We start from the raw sequence: 27840 nt of genomic DNA, 5'->3' as shown, positions 1-27840 counted from the left end.
GCATCAGAGATACAGATATATAGAAATATGCTTTGAGATAGCAGGGTCTGAATATGCAGGAGGGTATGAGGCATTCATGGGATGGAGCATTTAGAGAAATATGGTACACAAAGGTGGCAACATGCTGTCAGGGGGCTGAACCACAGCATATGAAGTAGTCAGGGGATACTATGCAAAGGTTTTTGGAATAGGCCTGGCTGTGGATAGGGGGCTTTGGTTTCAGTGCCCTACCTATTATGCGAGGCAACTAACAGTTATGAAAGAAAGAATTAGATTTGAGAGGGAAATATTCATGAAGGGTAACAATTCTTTATGGTATATGGCTCCTAAGCTGTGAAATAAACTCTTGTTCAAATTATTATATACTGCAAACAAGCATCAATCTTTGGATGAAGAAAACCATCCTCTGAGCATTGTGCAACTTCAGGCCTTGATTTCTCTAAAGTAGACTTCTGAACTTTTGCATTCCTAATACTTAACTTACAATGTGACTTTTATGATTCTATATTTTGATTTTTATTTTACATTTTACCATGGTACAGGTTTTCTTTTGTGTAATTACTATTTGGGTTTTCAAAAATTTCTTTTGGTTTCTATTTCCTTATTTAGCTGCAATTAGAATTTATTGTATACTTATGAAGCACAGTATTAAAAAGCTTACACCATAATGTTAATAGTGTACAATAACTAACAAATACAATAGCAGAATTCTACTTTTTTTTTATCTGAACAAGCTGTAGATTGGAACCACATCTGTCAAAGATTAGCATTGAGTTTAAGTTTTTAAGGTACATCTAAGCATTTTTGTGATACCCTGAGGAGGTAAGGGTAATAATAATTTATAACTCTTTTGGGACAATATATTTCTAAAAGGTAGTTTCATACAAATTACAGCTTTCTAGCAGTGTCCGAAAAATAAGTATAAAAACCATTTCAGCACAGTTCTACATAGATATATAAACCTTGATATGCCACTAAGGCCTTCATATCTTCACACTCCAGTCATGTAATACAAGTGTGCTATTATTGACCCTAGTAGGTAACTTGTTTCCTTCTACATTAACTCTTCCCCTGACATTTAACATATTTATCAACAGATTTCAAAAGGTTATGTCCATAATTGTCCAAAAACAAATGTCAGGCTAATTGGGTTGTAGTTTCCAGACAGGGATTCATTATTTTTTGAATCATCGGTGTTATGTGGCAGTCATCCAGTCCTATAGAGATTTTACTGCAGGATGTGACTTTATGAAAAGAGAAGTCAGGGGCCTAACTTCCTCATCTTTAAGCTCTTTAATTGTTCTAAGATAAAACATATCAGGAATTAACATTTTATTCAACTCAGTCCATTTAATGCTGACAGTTTATCTTAATTGTGAATGTCAGTCATGTATATTGTAAAATGTTTTCCACTAGTAACGTGATTGGATCTGGTACACGAGATGTGTCTTCAGTGGTACATACGGTTTCATTTTTGTAAAACTAGTCTCAATTTTCTTTTGTAATGGAACGGTTGACTTGTTACTGACCCTCATGCTTGTAAAATATTCTCCGCATCACATACAAATTTATTCTGTTAATAGCAGTCTTCCAGACTGGTCTACTATACTTTTGACTCCTTATGGATATATCTCTAATACGTATATTCATCTCTGCTCATAAGGGCTTGACATTCTTTTTTAAATTTTATTTCATTTTCCTTCTGAGATCCATATTTGCTTTTCTTATATTGATAAATACTGTTATGCTAAACACTTTGATATTCATTCATCACTGTTTTCTGATAGATGTGATTTCACCTCCCAAACTGTTTTTCCCTTTAAGTTTCATAAATCTTCCTTCCATCATGTTTTACCTCAATTTCCATAACCTATATGTGATGTACTACACACCTCCCTGGCAGCCTCCAATAAAGAAGCAGAAAGGTATGTACATTTTACCTTTTCATTCTTCATATTTTCTGTTCCTAACCTTCCCATGTTTTCACACGTATAATTTTAGCCCTATACCATCTACAAACAGAATACTAACCAAATGATTGGACAGACCCCCTCATAGCTTCATTTATGTCACACATCATTCACGGTACCTGCTGATATATTCCTTCTTAACAAAACCAATCAAACATGCTCTTGTCTTGTTCATGAACAGTCTATATGTGCTTTCACCTTCATCATTTCCACCTGGGACCCCACACAAGGCTATCACACCCTCCTTTCTGTTCCCAAGCCATCCATTTAGTCACACATCAAAACATCATTCCTACTCTGGATTTACATCCTCATGTCAACATTTAATTGAGTGATACCTTCACTCCTTTCCCATACACTTGAGGTGGCTCAAGTACTCACAGCTTTGCAATTTGCAGTTAAGTCATATGCATTTTATAAAGTTTGAAAGGGAAAATATTTTGCATGCAATGCAAAACTTTGGCAAATCTTGTATTATGACCCCTTAACATCTCCAAAGGATGTGACATGGTGTGGCATAAAGTCTTTGATTTCCAAACTCACATAATTTGTCTTTTCTGCTTCTCTCAGTGTTTTAAGGCATAATTTTCTTTCCTGTAATCTCATGATAGTCATTGATGGAGGAACTTCTCCCATTTATTGTCAATAATGGTCCCACTAGGTTCTGTCTATCACATACCAGTACAATCACCATCCGTGCCATAAATAATGATCTTTCTTTAGTGTCAAACCCTCCCTACTCTTAAGCTGATGATTCCATTCTACTTACTTCAACTTACTTTCTCTCCATTCATGACTCCCATTCTCATTCCTCTTGCACTGAACACATTTCCTTTTAATTCAGACCTATGCAGCATCTTGAAATGGAGAAGCAGTAATCAGCAGTGCAAAAATGCAACGTTTACCTATATCTATATTTCTGAATCTTGCTCATTTCCTACTATAACAGTTCAAAATGTCACTGTACAACCCAAAAATAATATAACCACATCAGGCATAACCATGTCCTCTTTATTCTAGAAACCTCACACAATGAATATCACAAAACCTGCTTCTCTGAAGCCTGGGATGTTGTATAGGTGCCAAAATTATTTTTCATGTGAGTATCAAGTCCATACCTTAGGGGTTTCCTTCACCCTAGTATGGAAAACTGGGGTAGCTCTTCTTGTGCTTCTCTTGTATCCAAAATAGAATCATAATCATTCCACCAAGTTATTTCTTCTGCTTCTGTCTCTCTTCAGCCATCCCCTTTCGTCTGACATCATGTTGCCATCCTTTCTGAATTCTACAGTTATTATTTTGGCCACCATCCTTGTGAGCTGTCTGTATGTGTTAGCCACTAAGGCCTTGACCCATGGGATATGAATGGCTGCTACTTCCTGTAATTTCTGTGAGGATATCAGCCACGCAAGGACTGACATTTATGACACCTTTTTTTCTCTTAATTGTGAAGCCATGGAAGTCTCTTCCATCTTTTCCTCTTCCTATAAGTTTTCCATCTTATGAGTACAAGTCTACAAAAATATGGGGAGCTCAGAGTAATTTCTGCATTCTGTTGCAAACACACTTCAGTTTTCTTTTCACTAACACTGGTAAAATCTAGGCATGTTTTTACCTATGCCTTGTTGGCTCTTATAGAAAGAAAAGATACCTGTAGCTTTATTATTACTTTGTATTTACTATTTTTCTGTCATATTTATTGTCTTAAATCCATACTTGTTTACATGCAGCAGATTAAGTACATATGGCCATGTAATTTACTCACACACATCCTTAAGCTATATTTGTGTGTTAAGGTGAACTTTAACATCTGTACTAATATGATATGGGTATTTCTTTGGTTTTCATTGTGCACCTTAAATTGAATAGTCACATAAGACCTTCATCTCCATTTGCAACCTATTTTTCAGTAACATTTCCAGTAGTGCAGAATTAGTACATACTTTGACATGATTCATATTTATGGTTTTGGCACTTGGCAGAGTCAAGGATGAGTGGTGAAGCTTATGGGAGGACATTGGAGGGGAGCTGTCTTCCACTGGCCCCAGAGTCTCGCCTAGAAGAACAGAGCGCTTCATCAAGTGGTAAGTATACTGAAGGAAGGGTCAGTATATAAACATAATGATTTAATATTGATTTTAAGGTTTTCAAGAGGTTGTACAATTTACTTTACCTAGTAAATCATAAGCATTTAGTCTTTTGGTTTGATACCATATTGTTTTCAAACTTTATGTATTCAAATCAGGGAGATTAGTTAATATGGACTAAAAATACTGATTAGGAAATAACAGACACAGTTATTGTAAAAATAATGTAAGTACACATAAAAGCCAAGCGGTTGTGGTTGCACTGACAGTGTGATGATTGTAAAGAAAAAATTATGAAAAGCATGTGAATTCATATTTTTGGCAAGTCTAGGAAGAGTATTTATATGTGCTGGTTCCATTGACTTAAATAGAATGTTTTAAGCTGTAATAACACTGGCATTTGGATGGAATCAGTAGTCCTCCCGTCTAAGTAAATGGAAATTGTATCAGTAGTGAAAGTCATTGTTTTTCATATTTTTCCAGAGGATTAACTTCCTTGGTCTTTAAATGATTTCTGATCAGTCTTGTAGTAAAAATGATAGATAATTATGGATAGAGATTTTTGAAGTGCTATCAATTTCTGTGGAACTTTGCTGTTCAAAATTATCATCAGTTTGTTGGGTGGTGGTGAGGTATGCTGGCTAGTGGCAAGTCTGTTTGCAGATATTACTGTGCTGTTTACTGAGAGTTAAGAGGAGATGCAAAAGGTCATAAGTGTGTTTATGATGTGTGTAAGCATAAGCAATTGAAGTAAATGCAAGTAAAAGTAAATAATGGTATTCGAAAGGAAACATTGAGAGTGTAGATTTTGCAAAGCCCTACAGAGTGAGAGAAGAAAGTTTACTAAAATGTGCTATAGATATGGGGAAGAAATACTGGAAGTTAACAGAATTTAAGTATATAGAAGCTATCTTGGTTAATTTTGGCAGTATGGATGGAGAGATAATTGAGAGCATAGTACAGCAGAGAAGAATCTTTGGGTCCCTTAATAGAATAATGAAGGGTAGAGGTGTAAGTATGGAAGTAAAGAAAGGATTAAGAGACAAAATAGTCCTCACGATCCTAACCTAAACAGCTGAAACATGAACAAAGGATGAGTCAGAGAGGTCAGGAATCTAGGCTGTGGGAATGAGCTATTTGAGAGGAGCATGCGGTATGACTAGATGGAGTGAAGAAAGAAATGATGGGATGTATGAAAGATTTGGTATGGCAGGAAATGCAAAGGGAATGAATTATGGAAGGAGTGGTAAAGTAGGTGAAATGTAATACACTGAGGTGGTTTGGGCATATGGAATAAATGCAAGAGAGGATGCTTACAAGGAGAGTGTATGATTAAAGGGGTAAGTGTGAGAGGAAGACCACCTGTGACATGGGGAAAATGAGGGGAAGCGTATCAGAGGGAGAGAAATGGTGGAAGAATGTAAGGAATGGTGTATCAAAGGAAGGCAAGTAAGGACAGGGACAAGTGGAAACAAATTTGCCATGGACACCCTTTTGATTGGAGTTCTTAGAGGGCATGGGCTTCAGAGATATAGATAGATAGATAGATATTAAATTTTAGTGTTTGTTGGAAAACCATAGCTAAAGAACTCTATCATAGTACATAAAGATATTTAGCATGACTAGTGAAGTGAAACTCAGAAATCATTTAAGTTAATGGAACAAAAAAAATTTTGTTTAGTAAACATATAATGGAACACATTAAACAAATATTTTTGAACAAATAAGATGTCCCAACAGGTATGATGTGATTTTCAATCAAAACTGATGCTGTTGTAAACATTCTTGAAAGCAGTTATGAAGCAGTTATATTTGCAGCAGGAATATTATTACATCTGTTTATCAGTATAAGTTAGAAAGAAAACATATACAGTAAAGGATATTCACTTACCACTGACTATCTAATCAGATTAATTTTCTTTGTTGTGTAGCACTGGACACAGTATTTCCAGTAGGACGAGGTGGAGAACTTGAAGCCTCTGCTGTGGATGAAGCATTTCGAACCCGTTCACTGCCAGCCTGGGTCAGAAATAAGTCACGACCTTTGGCAACATTGGATGACCTTAATACCATCTATGAGAAGGTAAGGTGACCTAAGATAATTTTGTATGATCTTAAATAGGAAAGTAAAGTCACCCAAGATAATACCTTCTGCAACAAAAAAAAAATAAAAATACCTTAGTTGGCCTTGTAGTAATTGTAAGGAGGTAATTCACTGTTTTGATCACTTTCAAAATTTTTATACCTGATATGCATTTGTACATGGTAATGAAATATACAGAATATTATTTGTATTTATATTTGATCACTGTTTCCTGCATAAGTGAGGTAGCACCAGGAACAGACAAAGGTCACATCCACTCACATTCATTCTCTAGCTGTCATGTGTATTGCACCAAAACCACAGCACCCTTCCATATCTAGGCCCCACAGAGCTTTCCATGGGTTACCCAAGTGCATCACATGCTCTGGTTCAGTCCACTGATAGTGTGTCAACCCCAGTATACTACATCATTCCAATTCACTTTGTCCCACACAGGCCTTTCACCCACCAGCATGTTCAGGCCCTGATTTCTCAAAATCTTTTCCACTCCAACCTTGCATCTCAAATTTGGTCTCCCAGTTGTCCTTCTTTTTGTTTTAACCTGTGCACACAGCTGCTTTTTCTCCCTTAGTAACATACTTAGTAACAAAGCATAATAATGTTTAAGTGCATTATACATGACCAGCTGGAGAGGGGATGTATGCAAATGAGCATTGTTTGTATGTTTTCCTGACACTACCTTGCTAAGGTGAGAGATGCAGTTGTTTTATAGATAATATATGAATATAGAAGATAATAATGATGATAAAGGAATGATTGTTATGATGGTACTACAGTAACACTGGTCTAAAGAAAGACACTTTTCTTATTATTTTTTAAGTTCTTGCTCTTTGGGTTTCAAAAAACATTAAAATATCAAAAGCACATACATTGTCAAAATACTTGGTGCTGTTATCATTAGTATATATATATATATATATATATTTATTTATTTTGCTTTGTCGCTGTCTCCCGCGTTTGCGAGGTAGCGCAAGGAAACAGACGAAAGAAATAGCCCAACCCACCCCCATACACATGTATATACATACACGTCCACACACGCAAATATACATACCTATACATCTCAATGTACACATATATATACACACACAGACACATACATATATACCCATGCACACAATTCACACTCTCTGCCTTTATTCATTCCCATCGCCACCTCGCCACACATGGAATACCATCCCCCTCCCCCCTCATGTGTGCGAGGTAGCGCTAGGAAAAGACAACAAAGGCCCCATTCGTTCACACTCAGTCTCGAGCTGTCATGCAATAATGCCCGAAACCACAGCTCCCTTTCCCCATCCAGGCCCCACACAACTTTCCATGGTTTACCCCAGATGCTTCACATGCCCTGATTCAATCCACTGACAGCACGTCAACCCCGGTATACCACATCGATCCAATTCACTCTATTCCTTGCCCGCCTTTCACCCTCCTGCATGTTCAGGCCCCGATAACTCAAAATCTTTTTCACTCCATCTTTCCACCTCCAATTTGGTCTCCCACTTCTCGTTCCCTCCACCTCCGACACATATATCCTCTTGGTCAATCTTTCCTCACTCATTCTCTCCATGTGCCCAAACCATTTCAATACACCCTCTTCTGCTCTCTCAACCACATTCTTTTTATTACCACACATCTCTCTTACTCTTTCATTACTTACTTGATCAAACCTCCTCACACCACATATTGTCCTCAAACATCTCATTTCCAACACATCCACCCTCCTCCACACAACCCTATCTATAGCCCATGCCTCGCAACCATATTACATTGTTGGATCCATTTTTCCTTCAAACATACCATTTTTGCTTTCCGAGATAATGTTCTCACCTTCCACACATTCTTCAATGCTCCCAGAACTTTCGCCCCCTCCCACACCCTGTGACTCACTTTCGCTTCCATGGTTTCATCTGCTGCCATATCCACTCCCAGATATCTAAAACACTTCACTTTCTCCAGTTTTTCTCCATTTAAACTTACCTCCCAATTGACCTGTCCCTCAACCCTACTGTACCTAATAAGCTTGCTCTTATTCACATTTACTCTCAGCTTTCTTCTTACTCTCTTTACCAAACTCAGTCATCAGCTTCTGCAGTTTCTCAATGGAATCAGCCACCAGCGCTTTATCATCAGCAAACAACAACTGACTCACTTCCCAAGCTCTGTCATCCATAACAGACTACATTCTTACCCCTCTTTCTAAAACTCTTGCATTCACCTCCCTAACAACCCCATCCATAAACAAATTAAATAACCATGGAGACGTCACACACCCTTGACGCAAACCGACGTTTACTGAGAACCAGTCACTTTCCTCTCTTCCTTACCATACACATGCCTTGCATCCTCTGTAAAGACTTTTCACTGCTTCTAGCAACTTGCCTCCCACACAATATATTCTTAATACCTTCCACAGAGCATCTCTATCAACTCTATCATATGCCTTCTCCAGATCCATAAATGCTACATACAAATCCATTTGCTTTTTTAAGTATTTCTCACATACATTCTTCAAAGCAAACACCTGATCCACACATCCTCTACCACTTCTGAAACCACACTGCTCTTCCCCAATCAGATGCTCTGTACATGCCTTGACCCTCTCGATCAGTACCCTCCCATATAATTTCCCAGGAATACTCAATAAACTTATACCTCTGTATTTTGAACACTCACCCTTATCCCCTTTGCCTTTGTACAATGGCACTATGCATGCATTCCGCCAATCCTCAGGCACCTCACCAAGAGTCAGACATACATTAAATATCCTTACCAACCAGTCAACAACACAGTCACCCCCTTTTTCAGTAAATTTCACTGCAGTACCATCCAAACCCACCAACTTGCTGGCTTTCATCTTCCACAAAGCTTTCACGACCTCTTCTCTGTTTACCAAATCATTCTCCCTAACCCTTTCACTTTGCACACCACCTCGACCAAAACACCTTATATCTGCCACTCTTTCATCTAACACATTCAATACACCTTCAAAATACTCAGTATATATTTAATGGAGTGAGTATTTTGAAGGTTTGTTCAATGTATTTGATGATATAGGGTGTTTTGGTTGAGGTGGTGTGTGAAGTGAGAGGGTCAGGGTGAATGGTTTGGTAAAAAGAGAAGAGGTAGTGAAAGCTTTGCGGAAGACAAAAGCTGGCAAGGCGGCGGGTTTAGATGACATTGCAGTGGAATTTATCAAAAAGGGGGTGACTTTGTTGCTGACTGGTTGGTGAGGATATTCAGTGTCTGTATGGTTCATGGTGGTGCCTAAGGATTGGCGGAATGCATGCATAGTGCCATTGTGCAAAGGCAAAGGGGATAAAGGTGAGTGTTCAAATTACAGAGGCATAAGTCTGTTGAGTATTCCTGGGAAATTATATGGGAGGGTATTGATTGAGAGGAGTGAAGGCATGTACAGAGCACCATACTGGGGAGGAGCAATGTGGTTTCAGAAGTGGTAGAGGATGTGTGGATCAGGTGTTTGCTTTGAGGAATGTATGGGAGAAATACTTAGAAAAACAGATGGATTTGTACGTAGCATTTATGGATCTGGAGAAGGCATATTAATAAGGTTGATAGAGATACTTTGTTGAAGCTATTAAGAGTATATGGTGTGGGAGGTAAACTGCTAGAGGCAGTGAAAAGTTTTTACCAAGGATGTAAGGCATGTGTATGAGTAGGAAGAGAGGAAAGTGAATGCTTCCCAGTGAATGTCGGTTTGCGGCAGGAGTGCGTTATTTATCCATGGTTGTTTAATTTGTTTATGGATGGGGAGGTTAGGGAAGTGAACACAAGAGTTTTGGAGAGAGGGGGAAGTATTCAGTCTGTTGTGGATGAGAGGGCTTGGGGAGTGAGTCAGTTGTTTGCTAATGATACAGTGCTGGTGGCTGATTCGCGTAAGAAACTGAAGAAGTTGGTGACTGAGTTTGGTAAAGTGTATGAAAGAAGAAAGTTGAGAGTAAATGTGAATAAGAGCAAGGTTATTTGGGTTCAGTAGGGTTGAGGGACAAGCTAACTGGGAGGTAAGTTTCAATAGAGAAAAACTGGAGGAAGTAAAGCGTTTTACATATCTGGGAGTGGATTTAACAGTGGATGGAACCATGGAAGTGAAAGTGAGTCACAGGGTGGGGGATAGGGCGAAGGTTCTGGGAGTGTTGAAGAATAAGTGGAAGGCAAGAATGTTATCTTGGAGAGCAAAAATGGGTTTCAACAGTGTTATATAGCATGGGCTATAGATAGGGTTCTGCAGAGGAGGGTGGATGTGTTGGAAATGAAATGTTTGAGGACAATATGTGGTGTGAGGTGGTTTGATCGAGTTTTGAGGACAATATGTGGTGTGAGGTGGTTTGATCAAGTAACTAATGAAAGGGTAAGAGAGATGTGTGGTAATAAAAAGAGTGTGGTTGAGGGAGCAGAAGAGGGTGTGTTGAAATGGTTTGGTCACATGGAGAGAACGAGTAAGGAAAAATTGACAAAGAGGATATATGTGTCAGAGGTGGAGGGAACGAGAGAAGTGGGAGACCAAATTGGAGGTGGAAGGATAGAATGAAAAAGATTTTGAGCGATCAGGGCCTGAACCTACAGGAGGGTGAAAGGAGGGCAAGGAATAGAGCGACAAAGTATATTAAAATGAATATAAATATACATATAAATTATCCCTGCAGATAGGGGGGAAAGAGTGCTTCCCGCATATTCCCTGCGTGTTGTAGGTGACTAAAAGGGGAGGGAGCGGGGGGTTGAAAATCCTTCCCCCGTTTTAATTTTTCCAAAAGAAGGGACAGAGAAGGGGGCAAAGTGAGGATATTCCCTCTAAGGCTCAGTTCTCTGTTCTTAATGCTACCTCACTAATGCAGGAAATGGCAAATTTGTGTGAAAAAAGAAAAACATATGTGTGTGTGTGTTTATCCCTTTACTCACATTTTCTGCAGCCAAATTGGAGCAAACGACGTAGAAATCGCATGCGGAGTGATGCTGCTGCTGTCATTGCCCTGAGCAAGTCCAGGGGACGCTTACTTTCTCCTAGTCCACAAGCAGCAGGCCAGACTGTTGCTACCGCAACCCCACCGGATACTGCAGCCCTTGTGGAAAATGAAGCAGTTATAGTATATGATGAGAGAACAGCACTATAGAGCTCAACTACCCTTCTCTTTGTATACAAAATCGATATATATCTATGGCAAGTTTGAAGAATCCTTAAAATGGTGGTGCAGGTTATCCTAATGATATGTAAATGTAAGGACTCTTGATTTTGAATTTTCTTTACTGAACCTCATCATTTGCAGGGCAAGTGATAAATCTTAGACAGACACAAATATACCCTACCTTGTAGTCTTTTATAACAAAGCCCTATAAAAAAAAATGAAAGAGCTGAGGGAAACTACAATTCTGAATTTGTATATAATGTTCCCAGTGAATATGATAAGATAAAAATACTTCTATATTAGAGTAATAATATTAAACATTATTTAATTACCTTTATATATAAAATCTGGAAGATGGATTATATATGTATATTCCCACATGTTAATAGGGTTACAAATTACTGTTGTAGAAACGAAATGTTAAGTAATAAGTGATTTGAGTGTATCATATACTGTTTCAGAATTTTATTGTGGCCATTGAAATCCGTCTCTTAATTAAGGACTAAATTTTATCTTAAAGTTCGAATCAAGAAATAATCCTGATGCTCCAAGCATAACAAAGCCACTGTCAGTGCTACATAACACATCTAAAATATATCAACTAGTAAGAATCACAATAGATAAGCCTCGAAATCCTCTCCACAGTCACTTAGTCACTATGAGTCTTGATCCTTATAAAATGATCCAATAAGGATCACCTTTGCAAATATCCTATTCCTACCCTTACGAAATTCTAACCTGTAATAATGAGTGACAGTCCTCTGCTTCCATAGCAGTGTCATTAGATAAATAACCTGACCCTAAAGTATCGTAGCCAGTGCAGTTTTGAGTACCAGTCCCATCCCCAAAGTGAGTGATCTAGTCAGTATCTTGTACCAAACCTGACCCACTAAAGTGACCTAGCCATTATCTTAAGGTTTTAATGTAAGATGTAGATGGATTTTTTATGAACAGATGCTAATTTTAGAATTAAAAATATGTATTGGAAAATTTTATATCATGCTTTTTTTGTGTATGAAAGTACTGGTGAAAGGATTTTTTTTTAGTGCCTTGTAAGGATGAAGCTTTATAGCGTGTGGTGTGACATACAGGCTTCTTGTCTTTTAATACTGACTTAAATGTTTTAAATTAAATGTATTATATTGTCATAGTTTATGTATGATAAAGAAATCTTGATAGACGTGTACTTTATTAAACCCTACTGAATAAACAAACTATGATATGCTTTGTTGCTGCCCTGAGAAAAAGGCAAGTGTTTGAAAAATGTGATACTAGCATTAACATTTCAGAAAAGAGTTACCTAGTTATATGTGGTGGGGAAGTGACATGTACAACTTTTTTCATTTCTTTAGTTGCTATGCAACTCCAGTCTCAAGTTATGTTTAATGCACTGAAACCGCAGGTCTCTATCCACATACAGACACCATAGACCTTTCCATCGTTTACCCTGGGTATTTTGTATGCCCTGGTTCAGTCCATTGATGGTACAATGAACCCAGAATACCACATCATTCCAATTCACTCTATTCCACACACACCTTTTGACCTCTGGCATGTTTAGGCCCATACAGCTCAAAATCTTTTTCACTTCATCCTTCCATCTCCAATTTAGTCTCACAGTTCTTCGTGTTCCCTCCACTTCTGACACATATATCCTCTTTGTCAACCTCAGGCATTCTCTCCATTCATCGAAACCATTTCAGCACACCCTCTTCTGCTCTCGCACTTTTTGCATTTCCACACATCTTTTACCCTTTCATTACTTACACAGTAAAATCATATCACACCACATTTTGTCATTGAACATTTCATTTCCAATGAATCCAACCTCCTCTGCACAATCCTATCTATAGTCCATACCTTGCAACCATTAATATTATTGGAACTACTACTACTACAAACATGCCCTATTTTGCCCTAGAGATATTCTTTTTTTTCCACAGATTCTTCGTTGCTCTCAGAACCTTTGCCCCCTCCCCCACAATAAGACTCACTTCTGCTTCCATGGTTCCATTCACAGCCAAGTCCACTCTCAGGAATCTAAAACACTTCACTTCCTGCAATTTTTCTCCATTCAAACTCATATCCTAATTAACTTGTCCTTCAACTTAGCTGAGCCTTAATAACCTTGCTTTTATCCACATTTATTCTAAACTTTCTTCTTTCACACATACTTCCAAATTCAGTCATCAACTTCTGCAGTTTCTCAATCAAATCAGCCACCAGTGTTGTATCAGCAAAAAACAACCGACACACTTCCCCAACAGACTGCATACTCGTCCCTCACCATCCCATCCGTAAACAAATTAAAGGGCCATGGTGACATCACCATCAGACTGGCCTTCACTGGGAACCATTCTCTCCTCTCTTTCTAATTGTACACACATCGTACACCCTTGATAAAAACTTTTCTGCATCTAGCAGCTTACCCCCCATATACTCACCCCATATACTCTAAGAACTTCCTTAAAGCATCTGTATCAACCCAAACGTATACCTTCTCCAGATCCATAAATGCCACATAAATCCATTTGTTTTTCTAAGTATTTCGCATATTCTCTACCATTTCTGATACCATAACTGCTTCTATCCAATCTGATGCTCTATACATACCTTCATCCTCTCCATGAATACCCTCCCATACAACTTACCAGGAATACAAAACAGTAAACTCATAACTCAGTGGTGTGAACATTCACCTTTACCCCTTTGCCTTCACACAATGGCACTATACATGCATTCCGTCAATCCTGAGGTACTTCACCATGATCCATACATACAGTGAGTATTTTTACCTACCAATCAACAACACAAGTCATCTCCTTTCTCAATTTCAACTGCAATACCATCCACTCCAGCTGTCTTGCTGTATTTCATCTTCCACCAAGTTTTCACCACCACTACTCTCTTCACCAAAGCACTTTCCACGACTTTCCTTCCAAATACCCCTGATCAAAGCACCCTCCATCTCCCACTCTTTCATCAAACATTTAACAATCCAAAATACTGGCTCCATCTCCTCACTTCATCAATACCTGTTATCACTTTCCTTTTTGCCTACCTTCACCACTGCTCCCATTTGTCCTCTTGTCTCTCATCATTCACCTCCTTCCATAACATTTTTTTTTATCCCCCTTAAAGTCTAATGATACCCCTCTCACCCCAACTTTCGTTTGACCACTTTTTCAACCCCTGCAACCTTCCTCTTGACCTCCTGCCGCTTTCTCTTGTACATCTGCAAATCATTTGCACTCCTTCCCTGCAAGTACCACCCAAACACCTCTCTTTTTTCTTTCACAACCAACTTTAATTCTTCATCCCTACCTACACATGTACACAAACATATACATATATAAAAACATGCTGAGAAACTCGCAATAAAAATTATGCACAATGTAGTTGAATGTCGGATAGACTATCCCGTAGATTTCGTTAGAGGTCCATATATTCCCCACCTAAGAACATCCTCTCCCAAGCCAACATCGTCCATCACTCACCGCTTGTGACAGGGATGTGGGCCTGACAATCCCCCTGCAGAACCAACAATGTCCAGCATCTAGAACCAGCGAGAAGTGTGAACTAAAAACATCCACCCCTGAGCAACATCTTCCAGCACTTACTACCATCAGTGATGTGGGTCAGAACGTCCTCTCCTGAGCCAAGAGTCCGGCTCTCACCTGTAAAGAGAGGATGTGAACCTGAACATCCTACCCAAACAGGCAACATCTGACATTCAACAACTACGTCCATCATTCTATGTTGCCTGTCATTCAACAACTACGTCCATCATTCTATGTTGCACAGCCGTTCAAAATTACTTTATCAACAATAAAAATAATAATATAACCGACTGTTCTTTGAATAACGAATAGAATTGTTATTGTTCTCAGAGCAATTTATCCTGAAGCCGATAAAATCACACAAATTACCTCAAACAAATATGCATTTGGACGAGCCAGCCAGAAATGAAGGCCTCCGACTCATAAGCCGCCAAACAGCAAAACATAAGAGAGGGTTACTGAGCTGACGGTCCAGAGGGACGTGACGTCACCAGAGGGCGGAGTCTTGAAACAATTACTCAGGCTGGCGGTTGTCTCAGGGCCCCGCCCTCTCATGACGTCACCCTCTCTTATGTCTTGCTGTTTGGGAGTTGATCCGTCCACGCAAGACTTTACTGGGGGGGGGGGGGGGGGTTCCTATGTAGAAAATCCGATATATGCCGTTATAAGCAGATGAATCAAATGCTCGAGAGAGAAATAACTGATTCTGGTTTTCAAGATAATTAATTATCGAAATAGATAAGATATAGTTATCAGAAATCAATATTATAAGTGTTACGCTTAATAACAGGGAAATTTTCATTACTATCATAATAAATATTAACATTGTCATCATTACTATCACATACTATCATTATTCGAATTGCAAGATGTGCTTCTAATGTCAATTGTATTTACATTAACAAGGTCCATATACACCTTATTCACTGTAAAGGTGCTTTGAGACCAAAGCCTACGGGATCATCGCCTCCATGTTTCAGAAGAACAAGTAAGCACTGGAACAATGTACACCGTCGCACCCATAGTACACAGTGAGAAGCCCTTGGAAACCGAGCACTCTCACCACTAGTGAGAGGAAGTAGGCTAGAACATCCCCTCCGGTGCCAATATCATCTGGCACTCACCACCACTAGCCCCAACATCATCTGGCACTGACAATCAGTCACGATGTGGGTCAGAACATCCCCTCCTGAACCATCACCATCCAGCATTCACCAAAATTGGAGGGAAGATGTGAACCAGAGCATCCATTCCCTATACCAACATCTTCGAACATTCATCTCCAGAGAGAATGTGGGTCATCATAACATCCCCTCTTGAGCCAACATCGGTCGGCACTCACCATTATAGGGAGGATGTGGACCAAGCATCTACCAACACCTGCAACATCAGCCATCCAACATCTACATCCTTTGAACACTCATAAATCAGAGAAAGACAAACTCTCATATTTTTCCATAGACAATAATAATAACAATAATAATAATAATAATAATAATAATAATAATAATAATAATAATAATAATAAAATTCCGCTGTATTTGTTATAACCAAATGATCTTTAAATAACGAGCAAAACCAGTTAATTTACTCAGGAGCAATTTATTCACATTCTTATGATGATAAATCATGAATTCCTTCAATAACACAAACGCGTATCTGGACCAGCCAGCCAGAAAGGCCTTCGTTGGCTCATAAGCCGCCAAACAGCAAAACATAAGAGAGGGTTACTGTGCTGACGGTCCAGAGCGACGTGACGTCACCAGAGGGCGGAGTCTTGAAACAAGTACCCCGGCTGGCGGGTGCCTCAGGGCCCCGCCGTTTCTGACGTCACCTCAGCCAGGACGGCCAGCGTAGCAACCCTCTCTTATGTTTTGCTGTTTGGGAGCTGATCCGTCCACGCAGGACTTTACTGGGGGCTCTGTCGTTAAATGGCGCCTCTTATATGTAAAAAATCCGAAATATGTCATTATAAGCAGATGAATCAAATGCTCAAGAAATAATTAATTGTTTTTACTAGAATAATTAATTATCGAAATAGATGATATGGATACCAGAAAACAGAAATTAATAAATGGGAGGTTATCATTACTATTTTCATCATTAATATCAACATCATCATTATCATTACTATCATAATCATCATTATTCGTATTGCAAGATGTATTTCTTTCTAACATAAAATTAGATATCTTGTATTTACATTAATAAGGTCCATATACACCGTATTCACTGTAAAGGTGCTTTGAGACCAAAGCCTACGGGATCATCGCCTCCATGTTTCAGAAAAGTAAGTAAGCATTGGAACAATGTGCACCGTCGTACCATAGTACACAGTGAGAAGCCCTTGGAAACCGAGCACTCTCACCACTAGTGAGAGGAAGTAGGCTAGAACATCCCCTCCGGTGCCAATATCATCTGGCACTGACCACCATTAGCCATAGGATGTGGGCCAGAACATCCTCTTCTTCCCTAACATCATCTGGCACTGACAATCAGTCACGATGTGGGTCAGAACATCCCCTCCTGAACCATCACCATCCAGCATTCACTACAATTCGAGGGAGGATGTGAACCAGAACATCCATCCCCTATGCCAACATCATCGAACATTCATCTCCAGAGAGAATGTGGGTCATCATAACATCCCCTCTTGAGCCAACATCGGTCGGCACTCACCATTATAGGAAGGATGTGGACCAAGCATCTACCAACACCTGCAACATCAGCCATCCAACATCTACATCCTTTCAACACTCATAATTCAGAGACAAACTAAGCACACTCATTTTTTTCCATAGACAATAATAATAATAATAATAATAATAATAATAATAATAATAATAATAATAATAATTAATAACAATAAAATTCCGCGGTTTATTATAACCAAAGGATCTTTAAATAACGAGCAAAACCAGTTAATTTACTCAGGAGCAATTTATTCACATTCTTATGATGATAAATCAAGAATTCCTTCAATAACACAAACGCGTATCTGGACCAGCCAGCCAGAAAGGCCTTCGTCGGCTCATAAGCCGCCAAACAGCAAAACATAAGAGAGGGTTACTGTGCTGACGGTCCAGAGCGACGTGACGTCACAAGAGGGCGGAGTCTTGAAACAACTACCCCGGCTGGCGGGTGCCTCAGGGCCCCGCCGTTTCTGACGTCACCTCAGCCAGGACGGCCAGCGTAGCAACCCTCTCTTATGTTTTGCTGTTTGGGAGCTGATCCGTCCACGCAGGACTTTACTGGGGGCTCTGTCGTTAAATGGCGCCTTTTATATGTAAAAAATCCGAAATATGTCATTATAAGCAGATGAATCAAATGCTCAAGAAATAATTAATTGTTTTTACTTGGATAATTAATTATCGAAATAGATGATATGGATACCAGAAAACAATATTATATGTGCTCTGCTTAATCAATGGGAGGTTATCATTACTATTATCATCATTAATATCAACATCATCATTATCATTACTATCATAATCATCATTATTCGTATCGCAAGATGTATTTCTTTCTAACATAAAATTAGATATCTTGTATTTACATTAATAAGGTCCATATACACCGTATTCACTGTAAAGGTGCTTTGAGACCAAAGCCTACGGGATCATCGCCTCCATGTTTCAGAAAAGTAAGTAAGCATTGGAACAATGTACACCGTCGTACCATAGTACACAGTGAGAAGCCCTTGGAAACCGAGCACTCTCACCACTAGTGAGAGGAAGTAGGCTAGAACATCCCCTCCGGTGCCAATATCATCTGGCACTGACCACCATTAGCCATAGGATGTGGGCCAGAACATCCTCTTCTGCCCTAACATCATCTGGCACTGACAATCAGTCACGATGTGGGTCAGAACATCCCCTCCTGAACCATCACCATCCAGCATTCACCACAATTCGAGGGAGGATGTGAACCAGAACATCCATCCCCTATGCCAACATCTTCGAACATTCATCTCCAGAGAGAATGTGGGTCATCATAACATCCCCTCTTGAGCCAACATCGGTCGGCACTCACCATTATAGGAAGGATGTGGACCAAGCATCTACCAACACTTGCAACATCAGCCATCCAACATCTACATCCTTTCAACACTCATAATTCAGAGACAAACTAAGCACACTCATTTTTTTCCATAGACAATAATAATAATAATAATAATAATAATAATAATAATAATAATAATAATAATAATAATTAATAACAATAAAATTCCGCGGTGTTTATTATAACCAAAGATTCTTTAGATAACGAGCAAAACCAGTTAATTTACTCAGGAGCAATTTATTCACATTCTTATGATGATAAATCAAGAATTCCTTCAATAACACAAACGCGTATCTGGACCAGCCAGCCAGAAAGGCCTTCGTCGGCTCATAAGCCGCCAAACAGCAAAACATAAGAGAGGGTTACTGTGCTGACGGTCCAGAGCGACGTGACGTCACAAGAGGGCGGAGTCTTGAAACAAGTACCCCGGCTGGCGGGTGCCTCAGGGCCCCGCCGTTTCTGACGTCACCTCAGCCAGGACGGCCAGCGTAGCAACCCTCTCTTATGTTTTGCTGTTTGGGAGCTGATCCGTCCACGCAGGACTTTACTGGGGGCTCTGTCGTTAAATGGCGCCTTTTATATGTAAAAAATCCGAAATATGTCATTATAAGCAGATAAATGAAATGCTCAAGAAATAATTAATTGTTTTTACTTGGATAATTAATTATCGAAATAGATGATATGGATACCAGAAAACAATATTATATGTGCTCTGCTTAATCAATGGGAGGTTATCATTACTATTATCATCATTAATATCAACATCATCATTATCATTACTATCATAATCATCATTATTCGTATCGCAAGATGTATTTCTTTCTAACATAAAATTAGATATCTTGTATTTACATTAATAAGGTCCATATACACCGTATTCACTGTAAAGGTGCTTTGAGACCAAAGCCTACGGGATCATCGCCTCCATGTTTCAGAAAAGTAAGTAAGCATTGGAACAATGTACACCGTCGTACCATAGTACACAGTGAGAAGCCCTTGGAAACCGAGCACTCTCACCACTAGTGAGAGGAAGTAGGCTAGAACATCCCCTCCGGTGCCAATATCATCTGGCACTGACCACCATTAGCCATAGGGTGTGGGCCAGAACATCCTCTTCTGCCCTAACATCATCTGGCACTGACAATCACTAAGGATGTGGGTCAGAACATCACCTCCTGAACCATCACCATCCAGCATTCACCACAATTCGAGGGAGGATGTGAACCAGAACATCCATCCCCTATGCCAACATCTTCGAACATTCATCTCCAGAGAGAATGTGGGTCATAATAACATCCCCTCTTGAGCCAACATCGGTCGGCACTCACCATTATAGGAAGGATGTGGACCAAGCATCTACCAACACCTGCAACATCAGCCATCCAACATCTACATCCTTTCAACACTCATAATTCAAAGACAAACTAAACACACTCATTTTTTTCCATAGACAATAATAATAATAATAATAATAATAATAATAATAATAATAATAATAATGATAATAATAATAATAATTAAAGACATAATAAAATTCCGCGGTATTCATTATAACCAAAGGATCTTTAAATAACGAGCAAAATCAGTTAATTTACTCAGGAACAATTTATTCACATTCTTATGATGATAAATCAAGAATTCCTTCAATAACACAAACGTGTATCTGGACTAGCCAGCCAGAAAGGCCTTCCTCGGCTTATAAGCCGCCAAACAGCAAAACATAAGAGAGGGTTACTGTGCTGACGGTCCAGAGCGACGTGACGTCACAAGAGGGCGGAGTCTTGAAACAAGTACCCCGGCTGGCGGGAGCCTCAGGGCCCCGCCGTTTCTGACGTCACCTCAGCCAGGACGGCCAGCGTAGCAACCCTCTCTTATGTTTTGCTGTTTGGGAGCTGATCCCTCCACGCAGGACTTTACTGGGGGCTCCGTCGTTAAATGGCGCCTCTTATATGTAAAAAATCCGAAATATGTCATTATAAGCAGATGAATCAAATGCTCAAGAAATAATTAATTGTTTTTACTCGGATAATTAATTATCGAAATAGATGATATGGATACCAGAAAATAATATTGTACGTGCTCTGCTTAATAAATGGGAGGTAATCATTACTATTATTATCATTAATATCAACATCATCATTATCATTACATCATAATCATCATTATTCGTATTGCAAGATGTATTTCTTCCTAACATGAAATTAGATATATTGTATTTACATTAATAAGGTCCATATACACCGCAGTCATTGTAAAGGTGCTTTGAGACCAAAGCCTACGGGATCATCGCCTCCTTGTTTCAGAAAAATAAGTAAGCATTGGAAGAATGTACACCTTCGTACCCATAGTACACAGTAAGGAGCCCTTGGAAACCGAGCACTCTCACCACTAGTGAGAGGAAGTAGGCTAGAACATCCCCTCCGGTGCCAATATCATCTGGCACTGACCACCATTAGCCATAGGATGTGGGCCAGAACATCCTCTTCTGCCCTAACATCATCTGGCACTGACAATCAGTCACGATGTGGGTCAGAACATCCCCTCCTGAACCATCACCATCCAGCATTCACCACAATTCGAGGGAGGATGTGAACCAGAACATCCATCCCCTATGCCAACATCTTCGAACATTCATCTCCAGAGAGAATGTGGGTCATCATAACATCCCCTCTTGAGCCAACATCGGTCGGCACTCACCATTATAGGAAGGATGTGGACCAAGCATCCACCAACATTAGCAACATCAGCCATCCAACATCTACATCCTTTCAACACTCATAATTCAGAGACAAACTAAACACACTCATTTTTTTCCATACACAATAATAATAATAATAATAATAATAATAATAATAATAATAATAATAATAATAATAATAATAATAATAATAATAATAATAATAATAACCAAAGGATCTTTAAATAACGAGCAAAATCAGTTAATTTACTCAGGATCAATTTATTCACATTCTTATGATGATAAATCATGAATTCCTTCAATAACACAAACGCGTATCTGGACCAGCCAGCCAGAAAGGCCTTCGTCGGCTTATAAGCCGCCAAACAGCAAAACATAAGGGAGGGTTACTGTGCTGACGGTCCAGAGCGACGTGACGTCACAAGAGGGCGGAGTCTTGAAACAAGTACCCCGGCTGGCGGGTGCCTCAGGGTCCCCGCCGTTTCTGACGTCACCTCAGCCAGGACGGCCAGCGTAGCAACCCTCTCTTATGTTTTGCTGTATGGGAGCTGATCCGTCCACGCAGGACTTTACTGGGGGATCTGTCGTTAAATGGCGCCTCTTGTATGTAAAAAATCCGAAATATGTCATTATAAGCAGATGAATCAAATGCTCAAGAAATAATTAATTGTTTTTACTCAGATAATAAATTATCGAAATAGATGATATGGATACCAGAAAACAATATTATACGTGCTCCGCTTAATCAACGGGAGGTTATCATTACTATTATCATCATTAATATCAACATCATCATTATCATTACTATCATAATCATCATTATTCGTATTGCAAGATGTATTTCTTTCTAACATAAAATTAGATATCTTGTATTTACATAAATAAGGTCCATATACACCGTATTCACTGTAAAGGTGCTTTGAGACCAAAGTCTACGGGATCATCGCCTCCATGTTTCAGAAAAGTAAGTAAGCATTGGAACAATGTACACCGTCGTACCCATAGTACACAGTGAGAAGCCCTTGGAAACCGAGCACTCTCACCACTAGTGAGAGGAAGTAGGCTAGAACATCCCCTCCGGTGCCAATATCATCTGGCACTGACCACCATTAGCCATAGGATGTGGGCCAGAACATCCTCTTCTGGCCCTAACATCATCTGGCAATGACAATCACTAAGGACGTGGGTCAGAACATCCCCTCCTGAACCATCACCATCCAGCATTCACCACAATTCGAGGGAGGATGTGAACCAGAACATCCATCCCCTATGCCAACATCTTCGAACATTCATCTCCAGAGAGAATGTGGGTCATCATAACATCCTCTCTTGAGCCAACATCGGTCGGCACTCACCATTATAGGAAGGATGTGGTCCAAGCATCTACCAACACCTGCAACATCAGCCATCCAACATCTACATCCTTTCAACATTCAAATTCAGAGACAAACTAAACACACTCATTTTTTTCCATACACAATAATAATAATAATGATCATAATTAATAACATAATAAAATTCCGCGGTATTTATTATAACCAAAGGATCTTTAAATAAAGAGCAAAACCAGTTAATTTACTCAGGAGCAATTTATTCACATTCTTATGATGATAAATCAAGAATTCCTTCAATAACACAAACGCGTATCTGGACGAGACAGCCAGAAAGGCCTTCGTCGGCTCATAGGCCGCCAAACAGCAAAACATAAGAGAGGGTTACTGTGCTGACGGTCCAGAGCGACGTGACGTCACAAGAGGGCGGAGTCTTGAAACAAGTACCCCGGCTGGCGGGTGCCTCAGGGCCCCGCCGTTTCTGACGTCACCTCAGCCAGGACGGCCAGCGTAGCAACCCTCTCTTATGTTTTGCTGTTTGGGAGCTGATCCGTCCACGCAGGACTTTACTGGGGGATCTGTCGTTAAATGGCGCCTCTTATATGTAAAAAATCCGAAATATGGCATTATAAGCAGATGAATCAAATGCTCAAGAAATAATTAATTGTTTTTACTCGGATAATTAATTATCGTAATAGATGATATGGATACCAGAAAATAATATTGTACGTGCTCTGCTTAATAAATGGGAGGTTATCATTACTATTATCATCATTAATATCAACATCATCATTATCATTACATCATAATCATCATTATTCGTATTGCAAGATGTATTTCTTCCTAACATGAAATTAGATATATTGTATTTACATTAATAAGGTCCATATACACCGCAGTCACTGTAAAGGTGCTTTGAGACCAAAGCCTACGGGATCATCGCCTCCATGTTTCAGAAAATAAGTAAGCATTGGAACAATGTACACCGTCGTACCCATAGTACACAGTAAGAAGCCCTTGGAAACCGAGCACTCTCACCACTAGTGAGAGGAAGTAGGCTAGAACATCCCCTCCAGTGCCAATACCATCTGGCACTGACCACCATTAGCCATAGGATGTGGGCCAGAACATCCTCTTCTGCCCCAACATCATCTGGCACTGACAATCAGTCACGATGTGGGTCAGAACATCCCCTCCTGGACCATCACCATCCAGCATTCGTCAGAACATCCCCTATGCCAACATCGTCGAACAATCACCTCTAGCGAGAGAATGTTTGTCATAACATCTTCTCTTGAACCAACATCGTTCGGCACTCACCTTTATTATAGGAAGGATGTGGACCACGCCTCTTAACACCACCCGCAACTTCTGACATCCAATATCTACATCCTTTGTACATTCAGACAGACTAAACATATTTTTCCAAAGATTATTAATAATAATAATAATAAATACAACTACTATTACTACTACTGCTAATAATAATAATAATAATGATAATAATAATAATAATAATAATGATAATAATAATAATTTCGTTGCGTTTCTATAACCAACTGATCTTTAAATAACGAACATAACCAGTAAATTTACTCGGGAGCAATTTATTCACATGCTTATGAAGATAATAAAATCAAGAATTTCCTCAATAAAACAAACGCGCATTTGGACGAGCCAGCCAGAAAGGTCTCCGTTGACTCATAAGCCGCCAAGCAGCAAAACATGAGGGTTACTGAGCTGACCGTACACAGGAACGTGACGTCATCGTCGGGCGGAGCCTTTAAACAAGTGCTCTGGCTAGCGGTCGTTTCAGAGCCCCGCCCTCTCATGACGTCACCTCAGCCAGGACGGCCAGCGTAGCAACCCTCTCTTTATGTTTTGCTGTTTGGGAGCTGATCCGTCCACGGAGGACTTTACTGGCTGGCTCTTTCCAAATGGCGCCTCTCTCATATGTAGGAAATCCATTATATCTCGTTATAAGCGGACGAATACAATGTTACTGAGACAAATTACGGGTTCAGTTCTTCATTGTCAAGAAAATGTTGACACATCAAATCTGGTGACCACAGTGCGATATGGAAAGTGGTTAATAAATGAGAACAGTCAGGAGAAATGAAGATTATTATTACTATTATCAGTTATTATTATCATTATTATTATTATCATTATTATTATTATTATACTATTTAAAGAACTGCTTATGTTGAAAATGTTAGGGATGGTATCCTGTGAATGATATCTTCTTATGTACGTAAAAAAATGGTCGTCTAATTTTTCGTTTTATTCTCGCTTCCAGCGATTTGTAATATTCCTATTTGCAATACATACCCTTTGTTGGATACTGTATTTTTCAATGTGCATAAAACATATTATACAAGGTACTGCAAACTGTTTTCAAACATTTTCTTTAAATTTCGAGAGTAATTACACACGGAGCGGCTTCCATATTATTATTAACTCGTCTCGCATTCATGCTTACGAACCCTATAGATACATGTCGTGGTGTTCATTTTGAAATCCCTAATACGAATTACATCGCCTCTCAAGGAAATCTTTTTCATTTGGCTCAACTACCCAAAAAAATCGTAAGATTTAGGATAGCTGATATGAAGCACATTGAAAATGATGCTCCAACATGCAACCTGGCTATCAAAAGACCATATCATTGCTATTCATTACGACATGACACCCTACTGGTTGAGGTATATTCTTAGTACCCATTATCTTAGACCCCTTGAGAGGCTGGTACCTATCGAAATCCTTATGTCTCTTTAAATCAAATATCGACTTCGTTGCGGCAGAACTTGCGTAAACCAAAGCGTTTAGCAGAATTAGGTGGGTGCGAGGCAAGAACTCATCGAAGCAAACTTATCATTATTTCTACTGTACAAGGCGAACGACCCGAGTTTGAGGGGAATGTGTGCAGGTATTGAACATGGGAGAAAAAAATAACACCTAGAAATACGCTCATATTTTTCTCTTCTTCCGGAGGAAATCGAAATTAACAAGAGTGATTTCCAGGGAGAGAATAAAAGCGGATATACTTTAATACAGTGATGCTGTAATGATTTAAAGTTGCAGTGTTGCTTTACTGAACATTTAAATGGCAGCACTTGCATTATTATATTTCATATCGACTATAAGTGCAATTTACACTGATTAAAAGGAACTATAAAGTCTATCGGTGAGGGCACACTCTTGAATAAAATCAAAAGATAACAGAATTCGTCTTCTTGTACAATATTTCTTTTAACTGATCACTGATTTTGCTGGAGCCTAAATACTTAAAAAGTCACCTAACATAATTAAGCACGATTGTGTACGAAAGTTCACCTTGAAATCAATTAAAATATTGATATAATCACTTGTCAGAAGTTGGTTTTTGAATAGCACTAATAGATACATTATATCCAAAAATGAAAGTTTTTAATTCTAACTGGCTGTCGGCTACAGAACTTTACTTAGTGGCTCACGTTTATCAGGGAAGTCTCTGAACGGTCAACGGAAAGTCAGGGATAAGGACTATCACAGCTGTTTGATACTTTGGTGGGGAAACTTTTGCTTTAAAGGGTCCATCTTAAAGCAGCCTTGAAGATGCAGTACCCAATGAAAGGGGGTCTTGAAGTTATATTATAATAATAATACTAATAAAATACTGACTGCAACCTTAAAAATAAGTAAATTATTATTATCATTATTATTATTATTATCATTATTATTATTATTATTACTATAATTACTATCATTATTATTATCATTATTATTACTTATTATCATTATCATCATCACTGATTACCTAAAATATATATTTATGTTTATAAGACCACTTTCTTTAGAACAATCACTCAGAATTACAGTTGTTTGCTGGGAAAAACTTTAATCCCATACAAGGTTCTGCTGGCAAGACCCTGACCCATAAGAAGCCGTAAACACAAACATCCCGAAATATCTACCACCTCATTTGCCGTATTGTGCACGGGTAACACCCAGTGTACTTAGTGAAAGTAAAGACTCTGTCCTCCATGTTTTCCAAACTAGGTTTGATGAGGAGAGGCTTTGTGGGTTCATATCCTGAGCCACACTATCTAAAATCACATGGTCAGCCAAGTTGACACTCGACTAGATTACTATCTACATCAGCTGGGCTACGCATGTGTAAATGCTAAAATCTATCGACACTTCGCCACCATACTACATCCCGCATGGTTCCTGATAAGGCGGTGGTTGAACATTGTGCTCGACGATGGATACCAAGTCGAATTCTACGTATAATACATCAGGTGAATAGATGCTGAAGCGGCTGATCAACAACGAATCACATGGAATCTCTACAATACCCAGCCTTGCACGTGTCACCGTAGCTCAACTACCATTGCACTTACCTAGATCATCACGGGGAAGCAGAGCTCGATGCGGCATACCCATAGGAGACATAGACCATTAAATAGCGCACCAAAACAAAATTTGACTAGAGCGGAAACCGCACGACACGCTTGCGCTTCTCGGTGATGCTGGGCGGATACATTTTCTATGATGCTTTATCATCATAGAAACGTAAGTTGATTAATGGGTAACTTAATTACTTTCTTCTCCATCCTTTCATTTGTAATTCATTCCTAGATTAATCTAAGCAGGGTGGCGCTCTGTTCTTGGCAGCTTACACTAGAAAATAAATTCCAGTAGTACAATGTGTTAAGTAAGGTGGATATGGTTTCGGCCTTGCAACAATGATGCTGAGTTATGATAATCTTTGTCGAACACTCTTAGCTTGTGTCACCTCTTGATGTTTCGTAGGAAGATCAAGCTGCTGGTAGTCCTAACCTGGTCTGTTTCCGCTGTTCTCCATCACATAATTTACATTTGTAAGGAGTGAATTTCATTTGT

The 27840-nt window shown here is 39.2% G+C and overlaps 1 protein-coding gene and 1 long non-coding RNA gene across 6 annotated transcripts in view; one reads left to right on the top strand and one right to left on the bottom strand.

Moving 5' to 3' along the window:
• Positions 1-12480, top strand: part of LOC139757212 (uncharacterized) — a 292609-nt gene extending 280129 nt beyond the window's left edge. For all 3 annotated transcript variants that reach the window (XM_071677378.1, XM_071677379.1, XM_071677377.1), the window contains 3 exons: positions 3953-4054; positions 5989-6140; positions 11090-12480. In XM_071677378.1, coding sequence (XP_071533479.1) covers positions 3953-4054; positions 5989-6140; positions 11090-11290 — 455 coding nt within the window. In that variant the 3' untranslated portion in view covers positions 11291-12480. The remainder of the gene's footprint in view (positions 1-3952; positions 4055-5988; positions 6141-11089) is intronic.
• On the bottom strand, positions 847-27468 carry LOC139757215 (uncharacterized). Of its 3 annotated transcripts, XR_011714545.1 has the most exons (5): positions 27339-27465; positions 14923-14979; positions 11079-11239; positions 5949-6076; positions 847-4026 (listed from the first exon to the last, which is right to left on the bottom strand). It is a non-coding gene; the product is annotated as an uncharacterized lncRNA (long non-coding RNA). The 3 variants fall into 3 exon arrangements; XR_011714543.1 differs by lacking the exon at positions 14923-14979 and having other exon boundaries at positions 27339-27468; XR_011714544.1 differs by lacking the exon at positions 27339-27465 and having other exon boundaries at positions 14800-14936.
• Positions 27469-27840: the final 372 nt, after the last annotated feature.

Source organism: Panulirus ornatus, chromosome 25 (assembly GCF_036320965.1).
Source record: "Panulirus ornatus isolate Po-2019 chromosome 25, ASM3632096v1, whole genome shotgun sequence".
In the NCBI taxonomy this organism is placed as follows: Eukaryota; Metazoa; Arthropoda; class Malacostraca; order Decapoda; family Palinuridae; genus Panulirus; species Panulirus ornatus.
The sequence above is the reverse complement of the archived record's forward strand: the minus strand, read 5'-3'. Positions and strand labels throughout refer to the sequence as shown.